At 35.6% G+C, this 20,694-nt stretch overlaps 5 protein-coding genes across 6 annotated transcripts in view; 1 reads left to right on the top strand and 4 right to left on the bottom strand.

The window, feature by feature from the left end:
- Nucleotides 1-49: 49 nt before the first annotated feature.
- On the top strand, nucleotides 50-10,981 carry LOC129565185 (plasmanylethanolamine desaturase). Of its 2 annotated transcripts, XM_055439751.1 has the most exons (8): nucleotides 50-538; nucleotides 935-1,747; nucleotides 1,809-2,178; nucleotides 2,798-2,978; nucleotides 4,912-5,123; nucleotides 6,550-6,768; nucleotides 6,913-7,082; nucleotides 8,993-10,981. In XM_055439751.1, the coding sequence occupies exons 3-8, from the start codon at nucleotides 2,047-2,049 to the stop codon at nucleotides 9,081-9,083; spliced, it is 1,005 nt and encodes a 334-aa protein (XP_055295726.1). In that variant the 5' UTR covers nucleotides 50-538; nucleotides 935-1,747; nucleotides 1,809-2,046; the 3' UTR covers nucleotides 9,084-10,981. The 2 variants fall into 2 exon arrangements, with proteins under 2 accessions (XP_055295726.1, XP_055295727.1); XM_055439752.1 differs by lacking the exon at nucleotides 50-538 and having other exon boundaries at nucleotides 927-2,178; nucleotides 5,026-5,123.
- A 777-nt stretch (nucleotides 10,982-11,758) lies between these two features.
- On the bottom strand, nucleotides 11,759-12,626 carry LOC129564968 (uncharacterized). Its single transcript, XM_055439220.1, has 3 exons — nucleotides 12,524-12,626; nucleotides 12,100-12,434; nucleotides 11,759-12,010 (listed from the first exon to the last, which is right to left on the bottom strand). Exons 1-3 carry the CDS (start codon nucleotides 12,624-12,626, stop codon nucleotides 11,759-11,761), a joined length of 690 nt encoding a protein of 229 aa, XP_055295195.1.
- A 1,080-nt stretch (nucleotides 12,627-13,706) lies between these two features.
- Nucleotides 13,707-15,756, bottom strand: LOC129564966 (uncharacterized). Its single transcript, XM_055439219.1, has 6 exons — nucleotides 15,573-15,756; nucleotides 15,243-15,438; nucleotides 14,937-15,010; nucleotides 14,565-14,875; nucleotides 14,033-14,472; nucleotides 13,707-13,785 (listed from the first exon to the last, which is right to left on the bottom strand). Exons 1-6 carry the CDS (start codon nucleotides 15,754-15,756, stop codon nucleotides 13,707-13,709), a joined length of 1,284 nt encoding a protein of 427 aa, XP_055295194.1.
- A 1,044-nt stretch (nucleotides 15,757-16,800) lies between these two features.
- LOC129564965 (uncharacterized) lies at nucleotides 16,801-19,048 on the bottom strand. The gene is made up of 5 exons (XM_055439218.1): nucleotides 18,865-19,048; nucleotides 18,198-18,272; nucleotides 17,794-18,128; nucleotides 17,261-17,700; nucleotides 16,801-17,194 (listed from the first exon to the last, which is right to left on the bottom strand). The coding sequence occupies exons 1-5, from the start codon at nucleotides 19,046-19,048 to the stop codon at nucleotides 16,933-16,935; spliced, it is 1,296 nt and encodes a 431-aa protein (XP_055295193.1). The 3' UTR covers nucleotides 16,801-16,932.
- Nucleotides 19,049-20,317: 1,269 nt separating this feature from the next.
- The window catches only part of LOC129564964 (uncharacterized), a 2,065-nt gene continuing 1,688 nt past the window's right edge, over nucleotides 20,318-20,694 (bottom strand). Inside the window, exon 6 of the mRNA XM_055439217.1 lies at nucleotides 20,318-20,576. Within this exon, the coding sequence (XP_055295192.1) occupies nucleotides 20,318-20,576 (259 nt within the window). The remainder of the gene's footprint in view (nucleotides 20,577-20,694) is intronic.

Here is a 20,694-nt window from a genome sequence, read left to right as displayed (position 1 = left end):
CACTAATTCATATTACTCGGTCGCTTTGAGAGAGTTTCGTTTTTGAATGTATTTTGAATACATTTTCTCTGAGATAAAGAATGAAATAAAGATTGTCCCTTTATTACACTGCAAAGTTATAAAAAAAATCAATTAAATTTCCATCGAAATCATGTTTATTACTTCGTTCATTTGATATGATGTCATTTCTCCTTGTATGAGTGTAACAGTCAAATACGTAAACATTATGAAATTTTAACAAGAAATTCTTTTTGCAAAAGCATAGCAATTTCTACGCAATCTTAATTAGCAAAAAACAGCGTTAAATAAACCGAGGTTCATTGCAATTATTGTGCGGTTATACGTTTTGTCTGGCGATAGTTTTTTTTTATCAAACTGGTTCCGTCTGGTGATCCATGTTATATAGGTTATCCGCATTATTATAATCTATTTACTACGAACACGAGATGATACCGGTTACGATGTTACGTGTTTACATCACTCTTCGCGTTGAAAACAATTGAAATCATTCTCTCTCTGTTTATTTTGAATTAACAAGGTGGTTATAACCAAATGCGACAAATCGCTACGCAGTTTAGAAAATACTATTCGAATCTGGAAATAGTTTGTATTTGAAATAAAATTGTGTCAACCAACCATGACTAATGTTATTCATGACCAAATTGAGTGATTTAACTGTTTTAAAAAGAAATTCAGCGACCAAAGCAGTTTTAGTCGAATTATGTAAAACAAAAAAGTACTTATTCACTGAAATAAATTTTTGAAACTGTGATATAATTTCTCGTAAATTATATACGTTGATACAATTTTGATGACGGAATTTTTAGTATTCCGAAACTTCTTAACTTTATATTTAGTTTGGATTTATTTTTAATTCGTTTAGAATTGCATTTGTAATACAAATTAAATCAAGAAATATTGTTGCACATTTAAGAGAAGAATTTGTAGCCGTCTTCAATTGAATGCAGATCAAGGCCAAGCAAGTTCATCTTCAGTACAAAAAAAAGAACAACATTGGTGTCTGGTTGATAATTGAGGGCGTGAGTCCATCCTTTTTTCCGCGCGTAATTTGTGTCGGTTGGATCCAACTCCTTAGTTGTTTAGTGCTGCGCATGTTCGGCTCGTGTGTGTGAAACAAAATTCGGTTTCAGTTTAGCATTGCCAATCGTTGTATCCGCACACGGCACACATTCGAAGGCAAATTGAGTCAGTGATATCACGAGAATCGTCGAAGTAAGTGCGGTGTATTACGCGCGGTGATGATCACATGACTAAACCACATCAACGGCAATCAGAAGAAAAACAAACGAAATAAATTCAAATCATCGAACAAACGGAGAGTTCATTCAAGTGTAAAGAAAAAAATTCGTTGTAAATATTTCCTCCAAACAGCTGATTCAATTCGATCGGTTTTCTTGAGTCACCCAGTTTTCGTATCGCAACCAGTTGTTCATTGTGTGTAAACACAAGATTATACGCAAGAATTCGCGCAAAAAAAAGTAGAATCTAAATAAAAAGTCGAATCAGTTGGTGTCTGAGTGTGTAAGCGTGACAATTACGTATTGGTATTTGTAATGTTGGGCTGGTGAGGTTGTTGCATTCAATCAAAGTTTAAAATTAGCGATAACATTCAACAGTGTGATTTTGTTTCGATTTGGCACGAAACCAAAAGAAACAACAACGCAACGACGAGAAGCATCAATAGCCCCGTCTTGGCGTTAAGAAATCATTGTATCATCGGTGACAGGTACACTTCAACAGACGCATCATCACAAAACGATGTTGAGATATTTTTGTATTTCATTCAGAAAGTCACAGTCGATCGCACATTGCTAATGAATTGAAATAGTGTATCGCGTGCGACGTTTCACAGCATTGAGTTGACCCTGTGCGGAACAGTTGATCTTTGAAACAAAAACAAAAAGAAATTACGATACAAAAACGAGAACAATTTCAAGATATGAATATTAGTTGTTCGGTGCTCTGAGAAGTGTTCTTTGTTCAAAGTATTAGCAGAAGTGTGATAAATTTACAGACAAACAAAAAATGGATATGTTAAGTACATTGCCACGGCATTTGGATACAAAGGATCTATCCAACGATGCAAACAGTTTGAATGTGACGATGCCAGCCGCAGCTGCAGCAGCATTTCAACTATCAACTAACTTTTTAAACGCAGTAAGTATATTGTGATTTGTTCTACGCATAATCACCAATTATATGTCATTTGAAAAGAACAAAGAGAAAAAAAGGGTACGAATGGCATGAATAACAAATGACTGTGTTCAATTGTGTCAATTTTAGCTATCGCAGTCAGTCATTTTACTTCATCATACATGCATATCTATCAAACGTATAAAATACTTGACTTGTTGTCATATCACCGTGTGGTTCATTCTCTCTCTCTCTCTCTCTCTCTCTCTCTCTCTCTCTCCATGTGTGTTTCTGATTTGATTCATGAGGTCATGCAGACACGGAGATCGTTAAATAAATTATTGTTGCTTCCATTGAACCGAATAAATAGAAAGATTGTCCCCGAAATGCGTTACGGTTACTGGTGCAAACGACTTATACGCTAATAAAGCCGGTATTTTGAACCGAACAAATTTCGCCTGATTCAATGTCAATGTTAATACCCGTGCACGATAAATCATAGCAACCTGCCGTTGGCTGTCGTTCACTAAAGCCTCGTATACGTATTTAGTGCTATAAAAGTTGGTGAAATATCACAATAAATCCAGTGCTACATTTCTTTTTGTTTTTGTTTTTCTTTGTTGTTCTCTTTTTCACTCGATAGACACCCGTGAAAACGGATCAACAAATATTGGAAAATTCAATGCTTGAAGACGATCCGAATGCAAATTGTCAGTTGGCAACAGCAACAGACACAAAAAGCATATGTTATGATTCACAATCATCTCCTCGATGGGGACCACAGCACAAGGGCGCTCAAGAGCTAGCTAATTTATATAGTCCAGGTAATGATTTTTTTATAGCGCTATTATCTATTTTGTATCCAACACACGGACGAATTCCCACGCGTACTTCATTCAAAGCATGGAAACCACTCTCACTCGCCGTCCCCATCCATGTGACACGTCACTGTGACAAAATACTATTATTTTATTGAACTTTACATCACATTTGCTTCATTTCCCATATGTTTGTCGGTTTACAATTTACAATAGTCCATCGCAAGGTTTCAATTGGTCCATTTAAAATATTTATCAAATAAAATGGACACGTTTGACATTCAAAGCGGCTCCGTCGAACAAACAAAGTAGTCAAAGGAAATTTAATTAAACCATAGGTCAATTATTTATTGATTTACTTCATAAACTGGGAGTGAGACCAAATGTCAATTTCCACTTTGACTGAAAACAATATACACTGTGACCGAAACAAATACTCCTCGCTCATTTTACGACGCTGTAACACCTCCTTCGAATCGATCAATGCTATTCGTTGTACTTCAAGTAAATTGAAATAACAAGCGATTTGAAATCCTTGGTCATGTTTCAATGCAATACAAATATATTTTTTGTTCCATTCCATTTAATGTCATGCAATAGAATTTTGCTCAGATGGACGCCGACGAATACTAAATATTCGCTTGATCAGTGTAGTTTCCAAGTGGCTTTGAAAATTTAAATAAGCGATGGACTTCATGGCAACGTGGACTGCCATACACGTTTCAACCATTGAATTTGACCGCTTCGACTTGTTATCGATTGAATTAATTTTTACACTTGATGGAAAATTGACCGGCCACTTCGATTCGACTGACGATGAACCGATAAATAATTCACACGAAATATCGACAGTTAGGGGGCTAGTTTGTTATGTTTTGTAGTGTGGCCACATCACCCCGAATAAACCTTTGAATTTTAAGTTTAATAATGGGTTTTAATGCAGCTACGCGCACCATTTTCGGTGAGAAATGAACCATGTAGCAGAACAAATGTATTGAAAAGGAAAATTACTCTGGATATGCCTCAATCAAAAAGTGAGTCGAAAATGAGCGAAGTTCATTTATTGACGAATTTGATAACAATGAGAAGCAAGTGTAAGCGCGCACTTTGCACAATTAAGCTTCATTCTTTTCAAAGAAAAAAGGCTACTCCAATTTCACTACGTTCGATTACCTCGCACAATGGTGAAGTGACCGCCATCACGACTATTTTCTTCCACTTACTTTTTTCGATTGTAAACATAACACCATTTTTCTATCAACTTTTAATCTGTATACATTTTTTGTTCTGTGTTCATTGTTGCCCACCAAGTACAATTAACAAATTGAACGAGTCATGTTTATGCATACCCATTCAATGGCGCCGTTTTCCTATTGATTTTTTCGTGTGTTTATTTTTATTGTGCTTTTAACTTTCATTCCTTCGAAATGTTAAAGTTATTATTATTTTACTTTCGCATTTTGAAGTCATACGTTTGACGGCCGCCGTAAGTACGCGAAGCGAGACAGTAAAGTTTTTTCCATTGATTCAAGCTGTAACGCTTCGAATGCAGACCACCCCTCTGCATTTCGAATCGCAAGGAAAATGTGAGTCACTTGAGTGAGTTTTTTTTCCTTTTTTGTATTTTCGATAAGCAAATATCGATGTTCAGGTGAATATTATTGAAAGCCAAATAAAGTCACTCACGTTCCCGGACCAAGCATTCAAAGTCCTTTCGCCGAATGTAGCAACGATAAAAACGTTTTTATGTTGCTCGCATATTTATTATGAGCACACTAAATGTAATTGATGGCTTTTATTTATTTTTACGTTCATTTTTTCTCTTCTCTTTCCCTATTTCTCTCTCTCTCTCTCTCTCTCTTTCTATTTTTTTTAACCTCCGACCTTACATGTTTACGACGAACACACATTTTTGTTTCGCGATTGTGTGGTGTCTCAGGCAAACGAATACAAGAGGTGATTTGCGTGTACATGTGCATTAGTTTAATGATATTAAACTTATTCCTAATTATCCGATATTTTCGCTTCGAACGAATGGGCATTGTGATTGCAGCTGCAATGTGCGGCATAATTACGGCCGATTTTGGCTCTGGCCTAGTGCATTGGGCAGCTGATACATGGGGATCGGTGGAATTGCCAATTGTTGGAAAAGTAAGTCATATATTTTCTTTTGTTTTCTCTCCCTCTCTCTCCCTTATTCCACCTAATTGCTTTGTTTTGATTTGCATATATGTGAAATGTGAGGAGCTTTTGCTGTTGCCGTTTCATATGGAAACGGCTTGTGTGTGACACGATACCGCGAAAAAAAACATATTATTTCAATTCCATGATTAGCATACAAATAAATATGGAATAAATTTTCTAAACGATAGAAAAATTACAATACAGTTATTTAGTTGTGGCTTCGAATGAAACGACATCCTTTCGAATGGAGTGAAATAAAAAAAAATGCGACATTCAATTCGTTTGTTTGTTCCTCTTTTTCCAGCGCGTGTGTGTAGTTATTTCCAAGCAATTCACTTTCTATGGCTTGTCGTCATTTGAATGAAGCGCAGAATAACGTGGAATACACACACACACACACACAATTTTGCTTTGATTCGCATAATAATTTTAACATGCCAACGACCTGTTCAATAAAAGCGACTCCATGTCTGGACGGTATCAATGCGGTTTCATGTAAAAATAAAGAAAATGCCGAAAACCAAACAGTATTTGCTGGCTACGCTATATTTAGTTTGATACTTTTGTGTATGAATAGTTCAATCCACCTTGTGAGTGATTGCATTGATTTCTGCGCATTATTTGAAACACAGATATATGTTCTGATGATGTTGTCGCTGCTATTGTTGTCACTGTCACTTCTTTTACTGTTGTTGTTGTTGTTGTTATTGTGATAACAAACTATTTGAAGTAGCAAGTGGGTGAAAATTGTATTCAATTTTGATAACTTGTTTCCATTTCGATTAAATCTATACCATTTACTTTGGATACTTTCATTTTGGGTATTTGATCCGAAATCGATTTTTATCTATCGAGTACATCAATGAAAAAAACGAGCGACTAGACAGCTAACGCACCAAAATTCTTTTGGTAACCTTTGGTCTATCCACATTCGTCAGCAAAATGGGTCAATTAAGAGTAGAAGCAGCAGCAATAGCCCAAAAGTGTGCTCCAACATCGAACGGAGTAAATTGCTGGATAACCACCAAAAATCCATTAGTCATAATTCGGTGGTACAAGTTTACTTAAGATAATTGATTTCTGAGGAAAAACCGGCGATATGTCAATTTCAATTTGATATTTGGTGGTTTAATTTATCGACTTTTGACACGCCAATCATAACACACAAGGTGATAATCATAAAGCGAAGCAACAAAAGCTCAACTCACAAATACACACATCAAAGACTGTTTGCTGAAACATGAACTTTGGTTTTTTTCCTGTTCACTCGTAAATTTTTCTCTCATTTTGCTGAATTTTTTTTTCATACCGGTGTAATTTTCGTGCGTTTGCCCAATTACCGTGTTCTTCGGGCCGGTATTTTTTTTCTTCTTCTGTTCGGTATTTTGTATAGGCATTTTTGCGACCATTCCGTGAACATCACATTGATCCAACGTCGATAACGCGCCACGATTTTATCGAAACAAATGGAGACAATTTTATGGTTGCTCTACCAATTTTAGCCGCCGTTGCATTCAATTTCCTCACCAAAAGTCCAGCCGACATACAAGATCATTATCCAATTAGTGCGTATTTATTCCTGTGCTCCATATTCGTGGCGATGACCAATCAGGTGCGTTAATGAAATAACCAACTGTGTACTCAATATTTTAATGTAATATTTTTAAAATTGATTTATCTGTGCCGGTTTGCTTTAATCTGTTTAGTTAAATATCATTTAATTTGGGTCATTTTTTTGCGTGTTTGTTTTACTTAGATACACAAATGGTCGCATACGTATTTCGGTCTGCCGCGCTGGGTGCTGTTTCTACAGGACAATCACATAATTTTGCCTCGACGACATCATCGCATACACCATGTGGCCCCGCATGAAACGTACTTTTGTATCACAACTGGCTGGCTGAATTGGCCACTGGAAAAATTGAGGTAAACTAAACATATTCGAGTGAATGGTTCATTTTCATGTTGATTCATCATGGTTCAACAGATCGATTCAAAATTCTACACTCGCAACTATTCGAGACGCACGCGGCGTTGCAGGTTTTTATTGCATTTCCATGTCGTAAAATTAAAGTATCCGTTTCGAGTGTGAGTTGCGTGCATGAACTCCATCGTCACAAGCATTGCCATCGTACCAAATGAACTGCCGCACGCTTTCATTACACGCACACACTCTCACCCACCCACACACACATACGCTTATTGGGGTTAATGGAAATGTTGCCCCTTCGCTTCTTGGTTTATTCATGTGAGCAACAGTGTGAGTCGCGCTACAGTCAAAAATGGTTTTAACCTTTTGACGACTGTGTCTCTTCTTCGCTCGCGAACGATCCGAATTGCCCGAATATTTTTCGTTTCGCTTCAACCAAATATGCTTTGTCTTTGGCTTTTTTCCCCATTCGTTTGTTCGTCTGTTCGTGCGTATCATTCATCGACCATGTTCATATCAATTAAATGCCATTCAAACAGTTCAGCGTTCATCGATGAGTTAATTTTCCATGGATGGATAAACAATTTTCGATTCCTTTTATGAGCAGCATTTCACATTTGATGGTTCCCATTGAGGATTCGTTTTTTCAGCTATTTCGTTTTTATGACGTGCATGTGATGGAATGATAAATATGTTTCTGCAAAATTGAAGCTCAACGATGAAGTCAGATTTGTGGGATTGACGAAACCATTCATTTTGGTCGTATTGACGCCCTTTGCATGTGACCGCACACGAAAAAAAAAACAAACTATTTTTATGTTTACCCCAAGCTAATATTTGTTACCGCAAAAAAAGAAAGAAAAGAACGAATGAAACGGAAAAAAAAGCTCCAACGAACTGCAGTAATTTGAAAGTTGACTCGTGTCATTTCATGCTTAGCGTTGCGATTTTTTCGTTCCCATTGCATGGTCAACGTAGAAATCGTGGTGCTCTCGGCTCCATACCGCACGCGGGACACACAAAACAATGTTCAATTAGCTGGTGACTTTCCTAGCATTATCGAGTGTATTATTTAAATTATAATATGGAAATATGCGTTCCGTTATCGCGATTTCTCAAGTGGTTTGTAAATGAAATGGAAATGAAACAATTGGCGTTCATCAACCGTCCTCACGCCATCAAATCATTCTCGTGTTGAATAAATGAAATTAAGTTGCTGACTTTTTTCGCTCTCTCTCTCCCTCTCTCTCTCTCTCTCTCTCTTTGTAAAGTTATAACGTGTACCCCATAGCCAACCATATTGAGTACGTATCATTGAATTGCACCAAAATGACGAGCAATTATTATTTATATGATTCTTTCATTTCTACTAATCTGAATTGCAAATGAAACGCGCTTAAATACTGATTTTCAATTGATAACACAGAACGAAACAGAAGAAAAACCAACAGCATATTGCGTTTGTGTAATTTCGTTCTAAATGCTGTTAATATAGTGAAAATCACTTGTTATGCGCGAGTACCGTTATTTGCTTTGGAAATGAACAAAGAAAAATTCCATTGATAAACGACTTCACCGTTAACGCCGCACCCTTTTCGAAATGATACAAGTAAACAAAGGAGACGGAAAAAAACAACCGTCGGTCTAAAAATAGCGCTAGTTATGTGCTAGTTGAAAATAGTCAACATTATCCTGCGTGACATTTATTTAGGGTTTTTTTTTAACCTCCACCAATAAATAAATCATGGTTTTGACCCAAATATTTGAGTTGATCATTTCTTTTGTTGTGCGACGCCTGAAAATGAACGACGATTTTAGATTGCTCGAATGATTGTATCATTTTTATTTCTTTCACGGTCGTGAATTTATTATACATTTCCTTTGTTTGTTTGTTTGTCTTTTGCAGGTTTTGGTCTGGAATGGAAAATATCATTGAGTATCTGTTCGGCTGCAGGCCACGAGCCGACGACTTCAAATGGGCACAGAAATCGCAATAAACTAATGAAAGTGCAGAACGAAAGGGGCTTACCAAAGAAGCAATGGACAACATTTTAAATTAAGCAATCAATGAAAATAGCTTTAAATCCAACTTTTGGTCCGGTTTTTTTTAAAGAAAGAAATAGCTTCATCTCGTTGATGAAAAAGAGAGCATACCGATTTAGCTAAGTGCATTTGCCATAAATACCTCTGATTTTAGTGATAAGCTTGTGGGCATGTAAAAATGACGCCGCCGAATTTATGATAAATGTGTATAATTCCGAAACATTATTTTTTGTATAGATTTTGTATCCCGATCCACGAAACCTCCATAATATTCACCACAATCTGAACTGGCGCTGAAAATGTTTGCAGTATTTGTTTGTGTCGAATTGAACCACGGTTATCGTTGATTGTAGTCACACTGATTTTCGTTATATGTAAATGTTCTTAAATTATAGAATGAAATCCGCCATAATGACTCGCATATTGTTTGTATTGCGTCGAATATTCTTTGGCAATCGAATATAAAATTGTTCGTTTCGTTGATACTGATGCCATTGGCAAACGTTGATCGTATTGCCGAAAGTTTTTAATACAATTTTGTTCCATTTAGGTTTGTTTTTTGTTTCAGAATTCTATCTATTTTTCCGATGACTTTTTTCATAAGTTAGATTGTATTTTGTTGACTTTTTATGTTATTGATTGATAGAAAGTACGAACAAAAACCTGTTCATAACGCTAATGATGTGAACGCAAGCAATTGTTCTAGTTGTTTTGTAAACCTTTTTGTCGTTAGTAAACAATTTGGAAAGGTTGTGTTGAATGTTGGAAAATAGATTTATGACATGTTTTCACCTGTCGAACACCGATGGGAACATACACCCAGTGTGAATATCATGCGGTGAAATGTGAACCACCCATCGCAGTGTTGGCGTTGAAAGAAAGAAGAAAAAAAACTTGGACAAACAAAAGCCAATTAATAAATTCTAATTACACGCGCTTCATGGAATGCAACATATAGTATCCAATGGATATGGCCATTTTTGTTAATGCACATAAGCATTTCATATAGATCAAGTGACGAAGCCGATCAATAGCCCAACCTAATTTATGAAATTCATTAAGTAGTTCGATGGAATGCAATTTAAAGTATACTTTTCATGAAAATTGCTTTAGAGCCATATTTTGATATTAAAACAAACAGCGTCACTGTTCACTGCACTATCCCATCGTTACTAGTTTGCTTTGATTTTTAACGATATAATGTCTAAACCCAAAAATGTTGATATTTACGTTGTAAAGTCTCGGTATTTCATGAACATAAAAGAAACTCCAAACATAATTTGTGAACAGACCGATTTTGTCGTTTTCACACTGACTCGTTCAGGAGCGTGCTACCATTGGAGTGAATGACATAGTGTTGAATTGGTTTCGTCTTTGTTTTACGGTTGAGGAAGTTTCGTCGTTTTTTAATAAATTCAATCTGAAAATCACTAATTTCTCTACAATAAATCAGCACAATTATCAACAAAAATTATCAAAAAAATATTTGAATTTATCAATCAATATAACGTTCATATTACAAATCCAGTCCCATTTCCACTAAATTATTGTTGCAAATGTGACTATCACTCCAACAAATGACTGTTGTCGTTACTCAATTTTAAAAGAAAAGAAAAAATCGTTTTATTCAGATTACTATTCAAAGCGAGTAGTGCCTTTAGTTGGTAAATCAAATGATGAAATTACATTAAGCTTGACTATAGTTTATTTTAAATGTTGAATTTCACACCTACACTTTCCCTTTGTTTAAAAAGTAAAAACACTGTAACTTTCTATGTAAATGAAAAAAAAAGCATTTCAAATAAAGTGCAATCCATCATTCAATCGGGTGGAAAAGCTTGATGCAAACTAATTTTTTTTTAAAAGTGTATTGATTTAAAGATAGGATAGGATATATTCTTCGTGACTCTGTACATACTCAAACCAAACATAGGTTACTATACCAACCACATTTTGTCCAATTTGACCGACAATCATTTTTTTTAACATAAAATATTAAAACCACGAACGAATCTGAATTGCGCAATACAATAAAGGTGCTAATTTATTATTGAAAATATCATCATGTCGATTCGAGGCAAATAAAGCAATTTTCTTAATCGCTTAATTCTGAAATTGAATTTTCTCCACGTTCTCCACACACAACTATTTTCTGCCTTCAAAATTTGCGTATTTTTGCTTTTACAGCCAATTCTACAGCAAAAATCACGATTGAAGCAAGAAAACCATAAACAAGAATAAGTAAAACGGCATAGCAATCAATCAATCGAACGCTTCCGAAATTCTTGCCATCCGATTCGCACTTTGCACGGTTTTTGAAAACGCGCAACTTTTCTCTCAATTGAATGCCATGCTCCCTGATCTTCATAATATTGTAAAAAAAGAGCATTTGTTTGATTGAAAGAAACATTTGATTTTGGGATGTCTTCATCGGAGCTTGCCTTGCTTTCAGAATTTCCTTGTATGGTGAATGTTTTTGGATGACACACCAGGCATCAGACATACTGAAAAATTTGATTTCAACAATGCCACACTTTTCATTTTCGAAAAATGTTTCTTCCACTTCGGCATAGCCTGGGCTAGTTTCTGCGTGAAATTCAAACATTCCATTTCTCATTTTACCTACGCCCTATGATATATTCATGAATGCGTTTGGTTTGCCTGGTGGAGCGATTTTCGTTCCGTAGAATAGCTTTCGGGTTGGCTCATTCTTCATTTTAAAGTAATGCCGACTATATGGCGTATCATCTACCCCAACTCTAATTGCTGGATTTTGTAAGTCAGAAATCGTCTGAATTGATTTTGTTGTAGATTGAAGCAATGCCACAATATTTGCCGTGTACGATGTGTAAACGAACAGCAATGCAATGAAAAACGCGAACTGAAATAAACAAAAGAACATTTTCAAGGAAAAGAAAAGAAAAGAAAACAAAAAGCTTCAATACAACACAGAATCGTTATTTTGCTCACCATCGAAATTCTGGTCGATAATACTTTAGTTAAATACTCTGAGCCCATTTGGCAGATTGATGAAACGGCGAACAAAATATAATCCGATATGGTCATATTTTCGGTTCCTTCGTCAGGCATCACATGGAATTTCAACGTTAGGGCAATGACTAGGGTGCACAGAATCACAAGCAATATTGAACAGATCCATACGACTCCAGTGAATGGTAAGTAGTAAATATTTGAAACGTATGAAATCGGAGGCGATCGTAATATGAAAGCGAATTCCGTGGAGAATGCCATTGACAGATACTCAAGATATTCTACACGATCACTCGTTATGAAAATTATAGTTGCTATTTTGAAACGAATTAAATATTAATATTTCATAAGTTTGACATAGGTTAGTTATTATCAGTCTTTATTAAAATAACAATTTTCTCACCGCCAATGTCAACTTCTTTTCTTTGTAATCGGCCAGCCATTCCCGAAATTTGACCAGTTTTTGGATCTATGTAGCCATACGTTCGCTGATAGTCCACAATCATCGTTGCATTCACGCAGAGCGTGTTTTCAGCTGACGTCAGCAGCACTAACTAACGTCAGCTGCTGATATTAGCTGCTGACGAGTATGCGTTGCGTTGTTTTAACGCATTTGCAGTACAAAATTCGTATTCCTTTATGCATTCCAAGTCAAATTTGAAATGAAACTTGACTTGGAATGCATAAAGAAAAACGAATTTTGTACTGCAAATGCGTTAAAACAACGCAACGCATACTAAGGAAAACAACGCACGAAAGACTAAGAAGGACTAAGCTAGCTTTCGATATGTCTGTTCCTTTTATACAATTCCTAATTCAAGGTAACATTTACTTGCAGCATAAACATATACTTAAAATGGTCGTACGAGGCTACGGCATAAACTTTAAATAATAGCTTTGAATTCAGGTTTGCAATTTGAGAAGAGAAACTAATAATAATTTGTTTGATATTCACCAACTATGTATTCATCGGCTTGATACTTCTGGCCACAAAGTACCGATTTGAAAAAAAAGGAAAAGGAATTCTCTTCTTACTAAAATATTGCATACATACAAGAAGTAAATCAAATTATATTGAATAACTTGAATTTAAAAAAAAGCAGGTTGCTTTAATGTAATAAGCATTCTCACAATTACACTTCTCAATGAAAACTGTTTTTCAAGCCCATTACTTATAAAACTTGGATTCGATGTAATCGTATCGATTTTTTTGTTCGATAAATTTCTGCATTTTTTCAAATTTGAAAGCTTATTTAGGTCAAATGAATCGAATATAAGGCTGGCACCGAGTGTCTGTGCAAATAAACCGAGTAAAAAGCATATTTTATACTACAGAAGCTTAATTTGTTTATTTTAATTTATGTGCTCTCTAAATTAGAACAATTTTTTTTGCTGAAAACATTAAATAGTGTGATTAAGAAAGAAAGATGCTAATTAACTGCTAATCTAATTTTTTCCCTCCATCAAATTTGCACCAAAAAAATTCTACATATCAACCATTTTACGTTTGTGTGTGTTGATCTAATATTAGCGATAGTTGAGTGAATTGAGATTCACCGAATCACATTCTTCTAAAAGAAATTCATTCAGGGGATGTCAATTGTTCTCTGCACATTTCCAACTTTGATGTGCAAATATTGTTGAATTTCGATTTGAGGAATTTCTCTGCACCAAACACCAAGAATGTGATCGAAAATCCATAGACAAGGATAAGAAGAGCCGCATGGCAATCGATCAACCGAACGCTTCCGAATGTCTTTCCATCCGAATCACACTTTGGACGACTTTTGTAAACACGTGACCTCTCTCTTGATTGAATGCCATGCTCCCTGATCTTCATAATACTGTAAAAAAGGTCATTTGTTCGATTGAAGAAAGTGTTTGATTTTGAGAAGTATTCATCGGAGCTTGCCTTGCTTTCAGAATTTCCTTATACGGTGAACGCTTTTGAATGACGCACCAGGTGTCGGCCATACCGTAAAAGTCAATCTCAACAATGCCACACTTTTCATTTTCAAAAAATGTTCTCTCAACTTCGGTATAGCTTGGGCTGATTTCTGAGTGAAATGCAAACATTCCTTCTCTCATTCGACTTACGCCGTACGATATATTCATGAAAGCGTCTGGTTTTCCCGGTGGAGCGATTTTCGTGTCGTACAAGAGCTTACGAGTTGCTTCATTTTCCATTTTGAAGAAATGCCGATTGTATGGCGTATCATGCACTCCAACTTCGATTGCTGGATTTTGCAAATGGGAAATCGTTCGAAACGATTTTGTTGTCGATTGAAGCAATGCAACTATGTTTGCCGTGAACGAAGTGTATAGAAATAGCATAGCCGTAAAAAACACAAACTGAAACAAATGATTAATTCAAAAATATGTCCCATTTGAAGACAAAGACATATCAAACACATGTTTACCATTGAAATCCTGGTTGATAATACTTTAGTTAAATACTCCGAGCCCATTTGGCAAGTTGATGCAGTAGCAAATATAACGTAGTCTGATGTTGTCATATGGTCGGTTCCTTCGTCGGGCATCAAACGAAATTTCAACGTTAGAGTAACGATGAACGTGCACAGAATCACCAACAATATTGAACAGATCCATACGAGCCCAGTGAATGGTAAGTAGTAAATATTTGAAACGTATGAAATCGGAGGTGGTCGCAACATGAAAGCAAACTCCGTAGGCACTTCCATCGAAAGGTAATCAAGATATTCGACACGTTCAATCGTCATGAGAACGACGGAAGCTGTTCAAGGACAAATAAATGTGGGCGATTGAATGATTTTTGAAAGTATTATCAATCTTACCGCCAATGTCAACTTCTTTTCTCTGTAATCGGCCACACATTCCTGTAATTTCACCTGTTTTCGGGTCTTTGTATCTTTGAACATGGGATTGATTAATGTAATATTATTGTAATTATAGGAATGGCACTAATGGGATGTATATTACCCCCATGTTCTCTGAATGTCTATATCCATCGTCGCATTCACAGATTCAATCCAATGGTGTGTAATTAAAAAGGCCACTTTTGGACCTGGATCGATCATGTTATGGCTATAAAATGGAATATATTTAGTGTATGGCATATGAAACGTAACAAAAACATTTACTGATAATCATCCAAATCTGTGTGGATTTCAGATCCTTCTGTCGGCAATGCAGCTGAAGCTTTGAACTGATGGCCTTGCAAGTTACGGCGTCTTCGAGAAAGAATGCGAGTTGTACGCAAATCAATGAGACCTTCTTTTTGGTTCCATATACCGAAGTCTTCATAGAGTAGCGGTGTTTCCTTTGCAATTTTATACACTTTTGAGGGGAAAAAATAGAATTTTGATCTATACTAGTATAGACGGATCTTTCTAGAGATTTTTGTTTTTTGAATGCAATTTACAATCGTTGTTTTAAAGACTTTTCCGGCATAGTTAAGATCAATGTGTTACCTTGTTTTAAAGTATATCGGTCTGAATTTCTGTCCTTATTGGCGAGTATTATGTTGCTATCCGGTAAAAATGTCAAGTTTTGAATCGAATCGTTAGTGGTATCAATGATGATCCAGTGATATGGGTGTGCGAAATATTTCTCCTCAATGGTCGATAAAAAATCGGAATTGTGTTCGCAATTCATGTCAATGAAAAACCACTGCTTGTTGGTATTTTCATCAGTTGGCAAGTGGATTGGAGCGTTTGATTTAACGATTTGAACAGAGAATGGGGCATTTTTGGCGAATTTAAAATCATCGGTTTTTGACCAGCAGGTTTTTGCCCATAAAATCGATGGAATGCGCTCATTTTCAACTACATCCCTCACCAGCTTCGAAATATGTTCAACTCTTTGACCACAAATCGGCTTTAAACTTGTGAATATTATTGAAATTAAAATTAGAATCTTAAAAGCAATCATGCTTTTGAGTGTTGTTGCTTATTTTTTTCGATTAAAGTCACAAAACAGAGGTTTAAGAAGAACTAAGCTAGCTTTTGATATAGCTCTTTCTTTTATAGGATCTTTGATTCAAGGTAATGTTTTCTTCTGGCATTAAGGTATACTTAAACAGTTTTTGATAACAGGGCTGCAATTTCAAGAAACTCACCTATATAAATATTTTCCATTTTCTTTGATAGAACATGATATTATAAGCTTTTCTTCAAACACGAAGAATAGTTTTGGAAAAGGAAATTCCGAAAGATATAACGTTAGAATAAATCGAATATACGTTTAATGGATTGAAAAAATAGCATATTGATTCAGTATAATAAACATGCAATTGCAGATTAATCAATATAAATTATCTTGTTGAGTCTATGATTTATTTTTCTGGACTCTGTGGAACCAAATTATAGTTGGCTAAAAGCTTCAAGATTGTTATTTTCAAATGAAAACTTGAGAAATGAATTGACAATGCAAACACGAATTTATTATGAGATTCTAGAAATACTATCGATTGCATGCATTATTTTAAGAAATTTTTAGAGCTGCCCATTTTCAAGAAAATTTAAGTAAAACACTGCCCAGTTTTGAGTTTTGAGCTGCCCATTTGGGATTTAGAACTGCCAAAATGGGCAAGAGCTGCCCATTAAAATAATACATGATCGATTGTATATTTTTCATATTTCAAGGTTCTATATCAAAAGAATCAAATGTAAGCCTGGCGCCGAGTGTCTGAGTGCAAAAGTATTAAAATAAATTGGACTCATTTGTCGATTCTGTACGTTAAATCAAATTTAGAAGAAAGCATTGTAAAAAGCTCTACAGAGTATACTACGTCAAGGGTAGGATAGTAGTGAGCCTGATTCTTCAAACATTTCATTCAGGGGATGTCAATTGTTCTCTGTACATTTCCAATTTTGATGTGCAAATATGTTTGAATTTGGATTTGAGGAATTTCTCTGCGCAAAACACAAAGAATGAGATCAAAAATCCGTAAACGAGAATAAGAAGAGCTGCATAGCAATCGATCAATCGAACACTTCCGAAATTTTTCCCGTCCGAATCGCACTTTGGTCGGCTTTTGTAAACACGTGACCTCTCTCTTAATTGAATGCCATGCTCCCTGATCTTCATAATGCTGTAAAAAAGACAATGTAATTCATTGTTGGGAGAAAAGTGTATTATGTGTGGTAATGAAACTTACTTAGCCTTAAGAATTTCCTTGTACGGTGAATGTTTTTGAATGACGCACCAGATATCAGACATGGCGAAAAATTTGATTTCAACCAGTCCACATTTTTCATGTTCAAAAAATGTTTTCTCGATTTCACGATAGGCCTGAGGAGTCTCCACATGAAATGCAAACATTCCATCTCTCATTCGACTTACACCGTAGGATATATTCATGAATGCGTCTGGTTTGCCCGGTGGAGCGATTTTCGTTCCGTAGAATAGCTTTCGGGTTGGCTCATTCTCCATTTTAAAGTAATGCCGACTATATGGCGTATCATCTACCCCAACTCTAATTGCTGGATTTTGTAAGTCAGAAATCGTCTGAATTGATTTTGTTGTAGATTGAAGCAATGCCACAATATTTGCCGTGTACGATGTGTAAACGAACAGCAATGCAATGAAAAACGCAAACTGAAATAAACAAAAGAACATTTTCAAGGATAAAAAAGAAAAGAAAAGAAAACAAAAAGCTTCAATACAACACAGAATCGTTATTTTGCTCACCATCGAAATTCTGGTCGATAATACTTTAGTTAAATACTCTGAGCCCATTTGGCAGATTGATGAAACGGCGAACAAAATATAATCTGATGTGGTCATATTTTCGGTTCCTTCGTCAGGCATCACATGGAATTTCAACGTTAGGGCAATGACTAGGGTGCACAGAATCACAAGCAATATTGAACAGATCCATACGACTCCAGTGAATGGTAAGTAGTAAATATTTGAAACGTATGAAATCGGAGGCGATCGTAATATGAAAGCGAATTCCGTGGAGAATGCCATTGACAGATACTCAAGATATTCTATACGATCACTCGTCATGAAAATTACCGTCGCTGTGGGGTTAAATATGAAAATTTCATAAAATCGGTCACATGGCTTGAGTTTTTCTTTAGTTTCCTCACCACCAATGTCAGCTTCTTTTCTCTGTAGTCGGCCAGACATTCCTGTAATTTGACCGGTTTTCGGATCTTTATAGCCTAGATTCAAGATTGATTAGAAAGATTTGTTGATGTTACTGCATTGTAAGATTCACATAAAATTTTGACAATAAATTACTAAACAATAAGAAACTAATCCTAAGCCATCTCACCCCATGTCCTCTGAACATCAACAACCATCGTCGCATTCATAGATTCAACCCAATGTTGTGAAATTGCAAATGACACTTTTGAGCCCTGGTCAATCGTGTTATGGCTGCAAAGTGGAATACATTTAGTGTACAGCATTTGAAACGTAAGAAAAACATTTACTGATAATCATCCAAATCAGTGTGGTTTTCAGATCCTTTCTCCACGAATACAGATGTTGCTTTAAATTCATGCCCCTGTAAATTACGACGTCTTCGAGAAAGAATGCGAGTTGTACGTAGGTCAACGAGACCTTTTGTACGATTCCATTGTCCGAAATCTTCATAGAGCAACGGTGTTTCTCTCGCAATTTGATATGCTATTGACAAAAATGTTTATTTATATCGATTGTTTCTTCTTCCTATAGCTTCTTGTTTTTTTAATGCAATTTACTATCGCTGTTTTAAAAACTTTTCCGACATAGTTAAGATCAATGTGTTACCTTGTTTTAAAACATATTGATCCGAATTTGTATCTTGATTGACGAGAACAATATTGCTTCCCGGTAATAAAGCCAAATTTTGAATGGAGTCATTGTCTGCATCAGCGATGATCCAGCGATATGGGTGAGCGAAATATTTCTCTTCGATGGTCGACAAAAAATTGGATTTATGATTGCAATTCATGTCAATAAAAAACCATTGCTTGTTGGTGTTTTCGTCAGTTGGCAAGTGGATTGGAGCGTTTGATTTAACGATTTGAACAGAGAACGGGGCACTTTTGGCGAATTTAAAGTCGTCGATCTTAGACCAGCAGCTTTTTGCCCATAAAATCGATGGAACGCGCTCATTTTGAATAACATCCTCCACTAACTTTGAAAGATCTTCAACTCTTTGACCACATATCGGCTTTAAACTTGTGAATATTGTTATGAGGAAAAAAAGATATTTGAAAACAATCATGGTTTCGACAGTGGATGCTTATTTTCTTTCGAGTAAAATAACCAAATGAAGATTGAAGAAGTACTAAAGTAACTTTCGATATGGCTCTTCCTTTTATACGATTCTCAATTCATGGTAACACTCGCTTTCAAGTACTCGATGAGAAACCAATATAGCTTGAATTAAAAAAATAGTAGATTGATTTGATGTAATAGGCAAGTTTGTAATTGCACACAGCAACATAAATTATCTTGCAAGCCAATTATTTATGGAGCTCAGGCTGTATGGAGTCGCATCGATTTTTTCCTTTTAGAAATGTTTACATTTTATGCTTGATTATAGTAGCCTGAACGTATCGAGAAGATAATTTTCAAATGAAAACATATGTGGATAAACGAATTGACGGTGCATTGAAATATGAATTTATCATAGGATCCAAGAAATGTAAATTATCGATCGTATTTTTTTTTCGAAAGCTGAAATGAAAATTTGCGGTTTGCACCGAGTGGATGATGATAGAACATAAGCCGAGTAAATAGAGTCTTGGTTCATTGTTTGCCTTTTATGTCGTCGTGGCTGAAGCCCATTAATAAAATGTTTTTTTTTTCGAGTAATACAAACCTCTATTTCAAATTTAATAACATGTTTATGTCTAATACTGTTTATATCTATCCAAATTCTATTCGAAACGGTCAATTGCAACATTTTATTCTGGTTTCAGTGATTTTAGCAACAAATCTACAAAATTTAATTCGTATGCTGTTCTAAACCAGAGGGTAATTGCTGGTCAGGTTTTTAAATTTTTGTCAAGAGAGTATCAATTGTCGAATTCGGTTACAATGTATTTAAACTCATCGTAAAAACCAGGTCAAAACATAATACCAGATCAAAGATAGAAAGCACAACTAATGATTAAATCCATACTATTTGGCATGGTTAATGTGTTGTTAAAAGCTCATGCAATCAAATGATAGTGCTGTCCACAATCTATCATTTGACGAAGGTGCACTGTAATTATTCTGTTTTGCTACGTATTATGATTTGTTTGATTTTTGCAGGACAATCCACAAACAATTTTGCTCCAAAAAATGTCTCTATGCAAAATAGTAGAAATGAAGTCAAAAATCCATAAACGAAAATGAGTAGAACCGGAAAGCAATCGGTTAATCGAACGCTGCCGAAATTTTGCCCATCTGAGGCACATGTCGGGCGATTCGGATAAACTCTTGCCCGTTCTCTGGACTGAATTCCATGCTCGCGAATTTTAAAAATGCTGAAAAATGTTAAATCCCACACACTCAATATTATAGCGACATCTATTATTAAAATAGCTTGTAGTAAATGTATTTATAGCATTTCCCTGTAGTCGCGATGTTTCCTATTAAATTCCC

This window comes from Sitodiplosis mosellana, unplaced genomic scaffold (assembly GCF_009176505.1).
Source record: "Sitodiplosis mosellana isolate CC-2019 unplaced genomic scaffold, AAFC_SMos_1.0 Smas_scaffold_2, whole genome shotgun sequence".
NCBI lineage: Eukaryota > Metazoa > Arthropoda > Insecta > Diptera > Cecidomyiidae > Sitodiplosis > Sitodiplosis mosellana.
This window is presented reverse-complemented; position numbering and strand designations above follow the sequence as displayed.

Excerpts from the sequence above, each read along its gene's own strand:
- LOC129565185 (XM_055439751.1), top strand. The coding sequence starts at position 2,047 with ATGGATATGTTAAGTACATTGCCACGGCATTTGGATACAAAGGATCTA. Across the intron at positions 5,124-6,549 it reads AATTGCCAATTGTTGGAAAA|GCATTTTTGCGACCATTCCG; the intron begins GTAAGTCATATA and ends TATTTTGTATAG. Across the intron at positions 6,769-6,912 it reads TCGTGGCGATGACCAATCAG|ATACACAAATGGTCGCATAC; the intron begins GTGCGTTAATGA and ends TGTTTTACTTAG.
- LOC129564968 (XM_055439220.1), bottom strand. The coding sequence starts at position 12,626 with ATGATTGTGGACTATCAGCGAACGTATGGCTACATAGATCCAAAAACT. Across the intron at positions 12,435-12,523 it reads AAAAGAAGTTGACATTGGCG|CAACTATAATTTTCATAACG; the intron begins GTGAGAAAATTG and ends GTTTCAAAATAG. Across the intron at positions 12,011-12,099 it reads TATCGACCAGAATTTCGATG|TTCGCGTTTTTCATTGCATT; the intron begins GTGAGCAAAATA and ends TGTTTATTTCAG.
- LOC129564966 (XM_055439219.1), bottom strand. The coding sequence starts at position 15,756 with ATGAATTGCGAACACAATTCCGATTTTTTATCGACCATTGAGGAGAAA. Across the intron at positions 15,011-15,242 it reads ACAGATTTGGATGATTATCA|ATACAAAGACCCGAAAACAG; the intron begins GTAAATGTTTTT and ends CCATGTTCAAAG. Across the intron at positions 13,786-14,032 it reads AAGGAAATTCTGAAAGCAAG|AGAAATTCCTCAAATCGAAA; the intron begins GCAAGCTCCGAT and ends TGTTTGGTGCAG.
- LOC129564965 (XM_055439218.1), bottom strand. The coding sequence starts at position 19,048 with ATGAATTGCAATCATAAATCCAATTTTTTGTCGACCATCGAAGAGAAA. Across the intron at positions 18,129-18,197 it reads AAAAGAAGCTGACATTGGTG|CGACGGTAATTTTCATGACG; the intron begins GTGAGGAAACTA and ends TTAACCCCACAG. Across the intron at positions 17,195-17,260 it reads AAGGAAATTCTTAAGGCTAA|CATTATGAAGATCAGGGAGC; the intron begins GTAAGTTTCATT and ends TCTTTTTTACAG.